The 12,782-nt window shown below is 37.9% G+C and overlaps 2 protein-coding genes across 2 annotated transcripts in view; one reads left to right on the top strand and one right to left on the bottom strand.

The window, feature by feature from the left end:
• The first annotated feature begins 662 nt into the window (after positions 1-662).
• Positions 663-8,876, top strand: LOC115928578. Its single transcript, XM_030995927.1, has 2 exons — positions 663-3,481; positions 8,873-8,876. The coding sequence occupies exons 1-2, from the start codon at positions 663-665 to the stop codon at positions 8,874-8,876; spliced, it is 2,823 nt and encodes a 940-aa protein (XP_030851787.1).
• Positions 8,877-10,493: 1,617 nt separating this feature from the next.
• The window catches only part of LOC589591 (peroxidasin homolog), a 34,653-nt gene continuing 32,364 nt past the window's right edge, over positions 10,494-12,782 (bottom strand). Inside the window, 1 exon segment of the mRNA XM_030995925.1 lies at positions 10,494-10,603. The gene's annotated coding sequence lies outside the window, so the exon portion shown is untranslated.

The raw sequence follows: 12,782 nt of genomic DNA, 5'->3' as shown, positions 1-12,782 counted from the left end.
GGGTGAGTGGTACATACGCGGCATTATTTTACTTGTAGGCTCTGTATAAGCTTGGCTTGTTAGAGCTTTTGTGAGTAGTGTGCCGCGGGGTTTCATATCCTTAAACTGCTGGCGAACAGAGCAACAAGACCAAGCTTTATAATTGTTAGGTTTATCCAATAATAGTTTGTCCAATAATGCCGAGTTTGTGCCACGGAACTTAGTCGGACATTTCAATTATATTCTTTTTATGTCATACGTCTTTATCTTTTTTATATGTTAGTCTACCTTGCTGATACCTCCTCAAAATATATATGATAGACTATCATTAATTCTGCTGCATTACCATATAGGTTCATAATATATAGTACATATATTATACATAATTTTTGATATACATTTTTTTTTCTTTCTTTCTTCCTCGTAGCATGAGAGTAATTTTAATTGCTTCATTCTTGTAATTAAGTGAAATGTTATTCGTTATTGTATAATTGTGTTAAGTGGGGGCACGCAACAAGAGTCCTATCTCGCACCCCGGGGCAACGTGTCTGACACGGCCGGTTGTAGCAACTACTTCGAAGATCAAGATTAAGATTAAGATTGAGAATAATAATAATTTAGACTTAGACTTAGAGTAATATTAAGATTACGATTAAGATCAAGACCAACATAACATAATGAAAATGCCCAATAGAGCAGCATCCCAGAGCAATTCCGCTGAGGGACCCCTCTCACGACCGGCCCTGACGGTGCTATCATGGAACGCCGAAGGTATATCAGATGCCAAGGAGGAAGTCCTTGCACATATGTGCAAACAAATGAACTGCGATGTGCTATGTCTTCAAGAGACTCACCGCGGCAGCGACAATCCACGGCCCAAGATCAAGGGTATGAAGCTTGCCATCGAGCGGCCACATCGCCAATATGGAAGTGCTATCTTCATGAACGAGAAGATCAGACCGGATTCTACATCCTATACCCACAATAACGACATCGAAGTGCTGAATGTGACAATCAAAGGACTAACGATCTCCTCCATCTACAAGCCACCAAACATAAGTTTTTCGTATCCTTCCACCACTACCAATAGGCATATTGTAATTGGCGATTACAACAGCCACAGCACGCAATGGGGATATGATACCACTGGAGATGATGGAGCACTAGTTGAAACATGGGCCCAAAACAACGACCTAAAACTAATCCACGATCCAAAGCTCCCAAAGTCTTTCACCAGTGCCCGCTGGAAGAGACGTTACAACCCGGATCTAGTTTTCTGCAGCAGGCTGCTTGCTCCCACCAGTCGTAAGTTTGTAGCTGAGCCGATTCCAAGATCCCAACACCGACCCATCGGCATTCAACTGACTGCAGTTATCACACCAAACAAGACCCCGTTCAAGCGCAGGTTCAACTTTGCTAAGGCAGACTGGCCTGCTTTCACCGAACACCTTGATCATGCCCTAACACATCTCCCTGCAGATCCAAAGAACTATGAATCCTTCATAGATATAGTCAAGAAGGTGTCACGTACACATATCCCAAGAGGCTGCCGCACGACATACATTCCAGGCATCGATGAGGAATCAAGTCAGCTTCTGGCAAACTACACCACAGCCTACGACACAGATGCCTTCTCAGAGGATACCATCAACCTTGGAGAAGAGCTTATATCAAGGATATCTCAACGACATAGGCAGATGTGGCAGCACATGATTGAAACAACAGACTTAAGACACAGCAGCAGGAAAGCGTGGGCCACCATACGCAAGCTCGGAATTGACAGCACCAGAGCTCAACAGCATTATAATGTTACGGCTGACGAAGTAGCAAATCAGCTGTTGAAAAATGGAAAGGCCCCCAAGACGACTAATTCACACAGGCACAAACTACCGGGAGTTGACCAGAACATGTCTCTTTTCACAAGACCTATTTCTGAAGAAGAACTACAGAAAGGTATCTCCACGCTACACGTCAACAAGGCGGCAGGCATCGATGACATCAGATCGGAGCAGATCAAACACATGGGCTCTGTAGCACAGAAATGGCTGCTAGACATGTTTAACAACTGCATCGAGAACACATGTGTCCCAAAACAGTGGCTCCGAACCAAAGTCGTCGCTATCCTCAAGCCAGGAAAGGACTCGAACGAAGCCAAGAACTTTCGACCGATCTCGCTCCTGTGCCAAACATACAAGCTGCTTGAACGCCTTATTCTCAACAGAATTGGGCCTCACGTTGACAGCCAACTGAACTGTGAGCAGGCAGGTTTCCGACCAGGAAAATCCACCACGGGACAACTTCTCAACCTGACCCAACACATCGAAGACGGTTTTCAGAACAACCTCATCACAGGTGCAGTATTTGTGGATTTATCTGCGGCTTATGACACTGTCAATCACCGAAGGCTACAGACAAAACTTCATGACATCACAAATGACCTCAAACTCACCAGATTCATTCAGAAGATGATGCAGAACAGACGCTTCTTTGTCGAACTGGATGGGCAGAAGAGCAGATGGCGGAAACAGAAAAACGGTCTCCCCCAGGGTGGCGTCCTGGCGCCAACACTCTACAACATATACACTGCTGACATCCCTTCAACAGAGAACACTCGAAACTTCATCTATGCAGATGACACCTGCATCACAGCCCAGCATAGTACCTTCGAAGCTGTTGAACTCCATCTCAACACAGCGCTCGCAAGCCTTTCAGAGTACTACAGAGCAAACTACCTACGGGCAAACCCATCCAAGACTCAGGTGTGTGTTTTCCACTTGAAGAACAGGGAGGCAAAGAGAGAACTGAAGCTAAAGTGGAACAATGTGCAACTTAACCACTGCGAGCATCCAGTGTATTTAGGTGTAAAACTTGACCGCACTTTATCCTTCAAGAAACATATCGAGAAGACAATAGGCAAAGTAGAATCTCGAAATGCCATCATCGGGAAGCTAGTATCTTCACACTATGGCGCTGACCCCAAAACTGTACAAAGTGCAGCTGTTGCTCTATGCATGTCATCCGCAGAATATGCTTGCCCAGTTTGGAGCAGATCAGCCCATGTGAAGAAGCTTGACACCACACTCAATAACACATATCGAAAGATAACAGGATGTCTGAAACCAACAAAAGTTGAGGAGATATATCACCTCGCTGGCATTGGATCTCCTAACCAAAGGCGCACTAACACCTGCCTAAAGGAACGGATGAAGCAGGCGACAGATGACAGACACATGCTACACGGATACTTACAACCCCACAAACGACTTATATCCCGACACAGCTTCCTCGATTCTGTCCCACCACCTGAACAGAATCCTCCACCATCAGTCAAGCCCGTACTCATCAAAGGTCTAAACCTGAAGTGGCCGGAGTGGCAATGCCTAAATCGAATGCGGACGAGAATGGGACGGTGTAAGGTCAATATGGCAAGATGGGGCTATGCCCATGAAGGAGATACTCTCTGCGACTGCGGAGAGACTCAGACGATGGACCACCTCTTGCAGTGCGGCGGAACGGGTTGCACAGATGAAGACCTGTCCCTTGTTAATGAAACGGCCATTGCAGCAATCGAGCGATGGAAGAACTTAATTTAATTTAATTTACTTCTAAGTTAAGGAACTTTACATTACTATCTTGATCTAAGGAGACACGAACGAACGAACGATCCGCCGAATGCGGGCGTAAACTAATTTACCGCATCATTTAAAGAGAAGGTTGAGTTACACGTATATTTGTCGCATCACAAGGGAATTTTGTATTTATTATATCCATGGTCGCATCAAATCTGATATATTGACAACACGACCAGCTGAATGCTGTGCTAAAATTTGATAATATAAGATTAAATTAATTTAATATCTAATGATTTCATAACTGGTAACTCTTCAATTGGATGTAAATTGTATTCAATTACACGAATGGGTATTCTAATATCGCGAAATAGTTGTGCCCGGCGTTTTAATCCGTACTAATTGAAATGTCCAAACCAATTTAAATTGATAAATGTCATTTTTTTTTTATAATTGTGTATACCATATATGTACTATAGTCCGTGTTTCGGTAACGTGTTCCACAAATGTTCAAAAAAGGTTCCTGTAAAACGCCTTTGTATGTGTTGTTTTGCGTGTGTGAAATAATACGCTTACATAATATTCTGGGAGGTAGCATATAACGACCGAACAAAAAACACCCCTTTCTGTAGTGTACGTGCAAGATGGCAATGCGCTCTCATGTGCATCAGTTTCATGCTCTTCTGTATGTTTACAAACAAAATACACAATGTATCACAATACCTACTTTGATGATTTTTAATGTCAACTTGACATTTAATCTGTTTGGAACCAAGAGAGCATTAAAGGTAATACAAAGTTTTGGTGTGTGGTCATGAATTCGGTTCAAATGAACATATTGGAAGCATATGCGATCCTACAATATTCAGTGATCGTTGTCGAGGTCGAAATCGACTCTACATTTATGAAATTGTAAATAATAAACACTTTATGTTGTATAGCTCCCTCTCAAGGTCAAGATATTAATTAAGCTATAAAACAATGTATCTTGACTAAACGACCGATTAGATATTCCCGTTTTGAAATTATATATCACAACTACATATTCTGAGATTTCCATAGTCGCAGCTACCATTGTACGGCCGTAGGAGCTATTTGAAATTTATCAAAATTTACCGGGAGCACCGGTATATGTTTATATTCAATTTTTCTCGAAAGCAGAAGTGTTTTAGGGACTAAAATTTCTAGTGCATTTAATACATCCACAGGGGCATCCAAATATATCAAAATTGTAAAGAATCATTATCCACCCATTTTTCAAAATTTACCAAAACTTTGTAATACCTTTAACTCCGTGTTTATAAGTATGAGTTAATTATTACCGCCCTTCTGCTATAAAACAGACGATTAGCTTGCAGTCAGTCGGCAGTACGTCATACTGTCACGTACTGATAAACAAAAGACTCATCACCTGGCAACAGATAGAGGCATTCATTCCAAACAAGCAGCTATGATTGGTGGCGGTTCTAAGGTTCTAAAGGGGTGGGGAGGGCTCAAAACCCTCCTCCGATCTCCCAAACAAAATAATGATAATACAAAAATCGATCAGTAATATGCGAGGCACATGAACAAAATGAATGTGAGAACCTCTTCTGACATCATCTGTCAGTCATCAATCAGGTAACTTAATTGAGAAAGTGGCATGTAACTTTAATTGCCAAAGTTGACCACCTGTTACAATACCACAAACAATAGCAACATATAAGTTGATATGTCAGACACGTCTGACTAAGTAGACAATTGTAATTTCCCCCAGCTTAGCACACGTTCATAATAGAATTGCATGCTTCCATACACATGTACAATATACATCATCATTGCCTTTGTCTTCCTGGTGATGCTACAGCATGTCTGACATAGCAACTTGTATGTTGCTTTTATATTACGTATTTTAACAGGTGGTCGACTTCGGTAAAGATATACCACTTTCTCAAATTAGCTCATTGATGACTGACAGATGATGTCACAAGGGGAATAATGAGATCTGGAGGTTTTTGGGGTGGAGCTTAGCAAGTTTGAAAAACAAATATTATAAAAAACATTTAAAAATCTATGAAACAAATTCAGAAGTTTACATATAGAAATATGAGATGTATGCAGGACTGCGTACCAACAGGAATACAATTGTATTTCGATGTCATGGGCCCTTTAAACTAAACGTTGTGTGAACATGAAAGTTAATGACAAATTTTGATTTATTAATTATGTAATTACATTTCTAAATAATTATGTCAATGTAAATATTCAAATTTGACACAGGGGCCCCGTTTCATAAAACTTGTTATATATAACAAATGCTAAGTTTCTATGACAAATGTGCTCTAAGCCAATCATATGCCATGATTTCAGTAATAATAATAATAATAAACAATATTTATAAGGCGCTTAATACTGGTGTCTCTAAGCGCACCATATTCTGACTTAACAATTATTTACCAAAACTTATAATAAACACACAACTTATACATCTGTTCTTTATTCAATAAATCATGCATATATAATAATAAAAAATAAGATAAGAGTGAGATCAAACAAACATACATACAAGAGGTCAAACATATAGGATCAAACATAGGATCGAACAAACAAAAAATAAGACGGTGTGCACCTCCTTTGACCGACTCACAACTGCAGAATATTATTTATGAATTAAAAAGGTGCGTTTTCAGCAAGGACTGGAATTGGTCGAGAGAATGAATATTATGAAAGTGCGCTGGTAATTTGTTCCAAAGGATAGGGGCATTTACTGAGAAAGCTCGGTCGCCATATTTTGTAGCGGTACGAGGTCCGAGGGTTAACTGCAAGGTTGATGATGATCGAAGAGGTCTTAAAGAACTAGAAAAACGTAAGGAAATCAAATCTGAAAGATATTTAGGGGCTTGGCCATGGAGAATTTTGTATGTAAGAAGAAGAACTTTGAATGTGATACGATGGTGTATGGGAAGCCAATGAAGAGAACGCAATATTGGGGTTATGTGCTCTCTCGAGAGAGTAACAAGCCTTGCAGCAGTATTCTGAATTCTTTGAAGTGGAAGTAGGGACGATTGCGGAAGACCAGAAAAAATTGAATTACAATAATCAAGGTGGGAGGATACAAATGCATGGGTTAATTTTGCAGTTGTGGGCCGGTCAAGTAGTTTCCTAATTTTCCCAATTTTGAAGATTCCAAAAGATGCCGATTTACATACGTTTTTAATGTGCTGTTGAAAAGTAAGATTTTTGTCAGTAGATTATAATAGTAGCTTGTAACTTGTTGATATCGAGTTTTATAAAAACTGTTTCGTAACAGAGATATGACTTTTGGAAGCTTTTTTAAAGAAAAGTTTCATTTTTTCACGTTGATTTTTAATCCCTATGTCTAAGGATTGCTATAGTCATATAGCCTAGCGCAAAAAATCGTCGGGCCGAAGGAGATAAATCTTGATATTTCGGCTTCACAAACTTCAATTATCACCAATACTAAATTAGGGTTAATTTGAAGAGGGTAATGTTTAATTCATTTTTTTAAAAATGGGTGATTTGACAAAGTCAAAGAGTGATCTCCCGAAAGATACACCAACATTTTGTCCCCACACAATTTATTCCTCATTTCTTTGTTATAAATTTGTTTGTAACGTTTAGTGTTTATCAATATTTTGTCAGTTAGTAACACTATTGATTATGCGAATATCATGCGGTTCCAATATCTATAGTCTGTGCACCAGACTATTTCGATATATGACGACACACGCGTACAACGTTTCATTCTCATGACCATATTTATATGCCAAACTAGTAAGAATGTACAAACAATATCAAATCAAATTACACCTCAAAAAATCATCAATGCGATATCTTCAAATTGCCCTTACAAATTGGGGTTGTCAGAAAAAACATCCATAGAATTATCGACTAGTTAACAAGAGATGAAACCTCCAAGATGAGGTTTAAAGATAAAATTGAGTTCTGGTCGTGCGATTGCATTATAAAAGAAACGTTGTGGAATCGATTAGGAAATGTTGATCATCAAGCATATAAGTATTGGTGTGTACTGCAAGGTTCTAGAATCATCAAAATGATAAGAAATTTGGCCCAGTCTTGGTAAAGTTACAAGCTCTTTACACAGATGTATATGGGGCTGCACGAACATGTGGCATACAAATTCCTCGATCCGTCCCGATTTTTATGATGTTGCATGCCATATTTAGAATATAAAAAAACATTTGAAGAGCCATGTTTTTTTAGGGAACATTTTTTTCTCTAGTGTTCTTCCATACTTGCATAATACAATGATAACGCTCACAAATTATTTTTCACCTAGCTCTTCCCAGAACTCAACCTTGTCTTTAAATGATGCGGCAAATAAGTTTACGCCCGCATTCGGCGGATTAAAACCCCTTTTAATCTTCTAACGTTGTATCTTAATCGCTAAAACATGAAATCAGTTTCTTCTCTAAATCTTACAAATACCAAATATATATTGATTACTTATCCCTGATAATCGAAGTCATGAGGGACACGAGTAATGACTCGTGCAAACAAGACGTCGTTTCGGTTGGGTCGATACCTGCTATATATACAGTTATCAACTTAATTATTCATGCCCATGCCAAAATTTGTAATTTTTTAGGTAATTTAAAAATTGATTTTTTTTTCTTCTCCAGATTTACGTTTCTTGAGAATGAGACATTTTCAGGCTTATAAATAAAAGTATTCAACAAAGGCGTTAATTCAACTAGTCCTCATTTCTTCCCCGAGTTACAAAAACACACAAAATTATCAAATTTACAAGGGGTATGGATAATTTAGTTATAATTTTATATTCACTTTACTGGTTTCTCTTTTATTCCATTCCTTTCCTCTCATTTGCTCTCTCTCTCTCACTCCCTCTCTCTCTCTCTCTCTCCCTCCCTCTCTCTCTCTCTCTCTCTCTCACTCTCATCTCTCTCTCTCTCTCTCCCTCCCTCTCTCTCTCTCTCTCTCCCTCCCTCTCTCCTCTCTCTCTCTCTCTCTCTCTCTCTCTCTCTCTCTCTCTCTCTCTCTCACTCTCATCTCTTTACTATTCACCCCGTAAGCCAAAGACTAAATCACAACACACAAAAAACAGCCAAGACAATATTGTAATTCCGAAGGGGATGGCACTATTTAATTATTAGCTTTCTCCATGTTGTACTACATCGTAATTCCCGGGACAGATTTTCAATTAAAAGATTATAATGTTAAATAAATCCTAATCTATAGCTTTCGTTGACTTTGAAAGTCATCCTGAATGTACATACTTCACAGAAATATAATTTACTTTCTTTATTGATTGAGACATATCATTATCGCCTCTATATTAACAGCTGAATGCTATTATTGCAGCATGGATTACTGTCATGCGAAAGTTTGCCTACATGAAATAGTTGGGTTTTGGGCTCATAAACTGTCAACTATTATCCAAATTATGCTGAATAGTGAATAATAACTTTCAATGTGAAATGAATTAATCGACTGTGCAGTCACTTTAGTTACACGTTCACATACTAGATAAATCCTTTTGGGCAAACATTTCATCAACTGCGGTTAATGATTATGGTCAAATCTTTCATCAAATTTGCTTTGAATCGTGAGCAATGACTTTCCATTTAGAATAAATCTACCAACTATTTTTTTAGAGTGACTACACTTATCATTTATGAATTAAACAGTAACATACTCGGGAATTTTTAAAAGAGGACATGCCATTTTAATATACAGCTATAAGCATAATATAGTTCCTTCTAAAGACCAACACACTATAAAATTTAAGGAGCACAAACTACGATAAAGTGTGACAAATTCCTACAGATGAATACGCAATATTATTATCCTGATGATTTTAAAGGATATTAGAATAAATATGCTTTAATATTTGTTTTTAAAGACCCAGTATATACCGACCAGAATAGAAACCCTACAAGGCAAGATTAAGATTTGAAGAAAAAATGATTATGTTGATGATAAGATGACGCGTTTTCTTTATCATCAGGATTAATATCTACAGAAGCAATAAAGTAGCAAGTATTGATCTATGGAGTACGAAACATTCACATACCAGAGATGAACTAAATGAATTTCTATTTGTTTTTATCACTTTACCTATATTTTGCGTTGTACTTAAACTGATCAACTCTTTAAGCTTGTAATACACGGCTATTATACACAGGCATGAAGCTTTTCGTGGACTAGCTCTAATTCGGGTTGATATATTCACGTTTCTGCCTTTCATGATTATGTCAACTGAAGATAATATATACTACTACGTGTACTGAAGTCGGGACTAAATAAATGAAAAGGAAAGAAATAAAGGATTTTGTTGTTTCTTTGCTTAACTACATTCAGAAAGACATTAAAACTACACCTTGGTTTGGATCAGTCAGCCTCTATATATTGAGGGACTTATTCCTGTTTCGGACTTTCCTACTTTGGCAGTTGTTTCTCTCATAACCTTATCTATTAATCCGGTTCATATGCCACCAAATGAAATGAATGAATGAATGAATAAATACACAAATAATTAAATATATAAGCTTAAGGCCAAGTAAAAATTATACCTAGTTTCTTGTCAGGATTTTTTTTTAATAGCGAAAATGAGGAACAGGGAACTCAATGTTATTTGACTGATATTTGTCAGCACATAGAAATACTAGTAGGTCTATTTCAACACAAATCTTGTAAATTCTAATTTCTTTTATACATGCATTTAAGACGCTACAAACTGGGTGCATTTTCATTATATTACTGATTTTTTGTTAACCCCTTTGTCTAAATATCCTCAGATAGTTATTCATTTAATTTTGGAACAAAACAAATTACATGAAAAATTTAAGCGGTACCCCCCCCCCCCCCCCACCAAAAAAGGGAGGGAGAGGACAAGAAACAAAATTACTTTTATTTGGCCCAATTAAGTGGTGATATAACGATGACATCATTGGAATTAAACTATTCCTAGGCAAGAGTCCTTCCGTCATCTAGGGAGGCGATCGTCTCTTTAAGAACCGGCACTGGCTCTACACCTACCGGTACTGGCTCTACATCTACCGGTACTGGCTCTACTGTTTGAAAAGAAGGAAAAAAGGGGAGAAAAGAAAAATTAGTGTATTTGTTTATTTGTAGTGAAACAAAGGATAGCATTTTCAGTGAGTAAACTGCTTTCCCTAATTGCCCTGTTTGCCTACATTATTAAGTATACATATAAAATATGATTAAATGTTGAAATTATAGAAAAATCAATTACGAAGTATAAACCTCGAGGTGACATTTCTAGCATATGTGAAGGAGTGGTAAGGGGGCAACTTGGACCCCAAGATTTCAGACGAAAAAGAAAAAAACATGTCTCTCTTTATATAATAGTTTAGTGTTATTAGCAGGGTGGGAAATTATTAAGGTAAATAATTATAAGATTGCCCCTTTCTTCCATAAATAAATCATATTTGGGGGGCGCGCTACCCTCACTGTAAACCAACCAGGTCCTAGAAAAGTAGACTTCCTAGTCGATTGGATCACATTAAGCTGAGATATTAAAGCTGGATATGCCACTGTGTGATATCATCTGATAAAATCAATGTTGAATCCTGGATCGGCGGCACAGACAAATAGGCCAGACTATTATTTTTCAAAAGACAATCATTTTCTTAAGAAGAAGAAAATGATGAAGAGGAAAAAAAACACTCTCTAGAAAACTCTTCGCTTAGCTCAACGAGAGGTGGGGGCAGACAGGAGTAGTTTTACTCCCATTTTTAAAATTTCATCTATTAATCTATTTTTTTGATTGTTGATTATTCATTTACTTATACTTATTCACTCTTTTATTTATTAATTAATTTATTTATTAATTTATCTATATACTTGTTTATTCATTCATTCATTCATTTGTTATCATGTTTCTTGAAAGGGGCCGCTAGCCCCCCCCCCCCCCCCAAACAATCCTTGATTAGTCTATGAATCAAATAATTTGAAGCTCGGGTGAGGTGTGTTTATATAACAAAAACAACATTGAGCCCATGTGCAACCATAGTGACTAGACATACAACCCAGTGGCTTATATACTTCTAGATTTCCCACACAATGACAGGGGCGGATCCAGGAATTTTGTAAAAGGGGAGGGCACAATAAACACACTTATCTGACAAAAAGAGCAAAACAACAAACAAAACAAAACAAACTAAAAAGGAAGAAATGTTCTTTCATTTTTTTTGTCAGGTGTAACTAAGGAATACAACCTGGGTTTCAAAATGAAACACTGAGTGATTGTCCCCTACCCACTCCCCCAAATCCAACAGTACATGACATAGACCGACTACGGTTACACAAAGTACATAAACAAAAGTGCAAAAAGGCAAACATTATTACAACTAGACATGAAATTCGTCACAGAGACGAATTCGGTGATCTGCCGCTTTGATCGAGATATTAACACATGTAGAAACAAATCTTACCCTCCACTCATATATAACACGTCCATGTAAAAGCTAATGTATTAATCAAGGATGTAGAAACAGTAGTAATGATTGTGCTGGCTATTGTTCGGTACAACACTGTTACCATTTAATTAATGACAGCTAGGAGACGAACATTGTTCATTAAGTTAAAGCTCTGATTGTTTATTGTTTATTATACGAATTGTACAATATACCAGCTAGAAAAATGATGTGGATGGTCGAGAATCGCGAGGAGAAAATGTGCAGATGAGAATTGTAAGACAGATATAGTATTGATGGAGACTAGTAAGAACCAAGAGGCATTCACCGAATCTGACTACGAGACCAAAAGGCTTGACTGCATGTTTAGATTTACGTCCAGCCAAGTACATGTATCATGTTTTGACGGCGGCTTGGGTTGGTCGGTGATAAGGAGAAACGAGTAAAAGGAGCATTAATCCTAACCAGAAGACTTGTGGTCATGTCGGTGAAAGCAAAGCGAAGAGGAAGAAAGTTGTGTGGTCGTGAGATCGCAAGATCAAGAGATAGAGAGGAAGAGAATGTTGAAACACTAACAAAGAGTCAATGAGAAATTCAGACTTTCAACAAAATTCCAGCCTCCATTCACATAGCATGTACAAGTAAAAACCATAGTGGCCGAATTTGCTGTCTTCACCCTAAATCAGAATTTTGTCCACGATCTTGTCTTTTAATCAATAATTGAATCATGAACATTTGTAAAGTAAACCTTTAGCTACAACATAAAAAAATATGGAAGACATCAGAATTTTAAAAAAAAGTTTATCTGCCGTCT

This window comes from Strongylocentrotus purpuratus, unplaced genomic scaffold (genome assembly GCF_000002235.5).
Source record: "Strongylocentrotus purpuratus isolate Spur 01 unplaced genomic scaffold, Spur_5.0 spur5_scaffold_3, whole genome shotgun sequence".
NCBI classification, from domain to species: domain Eukaryota; kingdom Metazoa; phylum Echinodermata; class Echinoidea; order Camarodonta; family Strongylocentrotidae; genus Strongylocentrotus; species Strongylocentrotus purpuratus.
Note: the sequence above shows the minus strand (reverse complement) of the source record. Positions and strands in the feature narration are given on the sequence as shown.

Bases quoted from the DNA above. Each gene is read 5' to 3' on its own strand.
- LOC115928578 (XM_030995927.1), top strand. From the start codon at position 663: ATGCCCAATAGAGCAGCATCCCAGAGCAATTCCGCTGAGGGACCCCTC.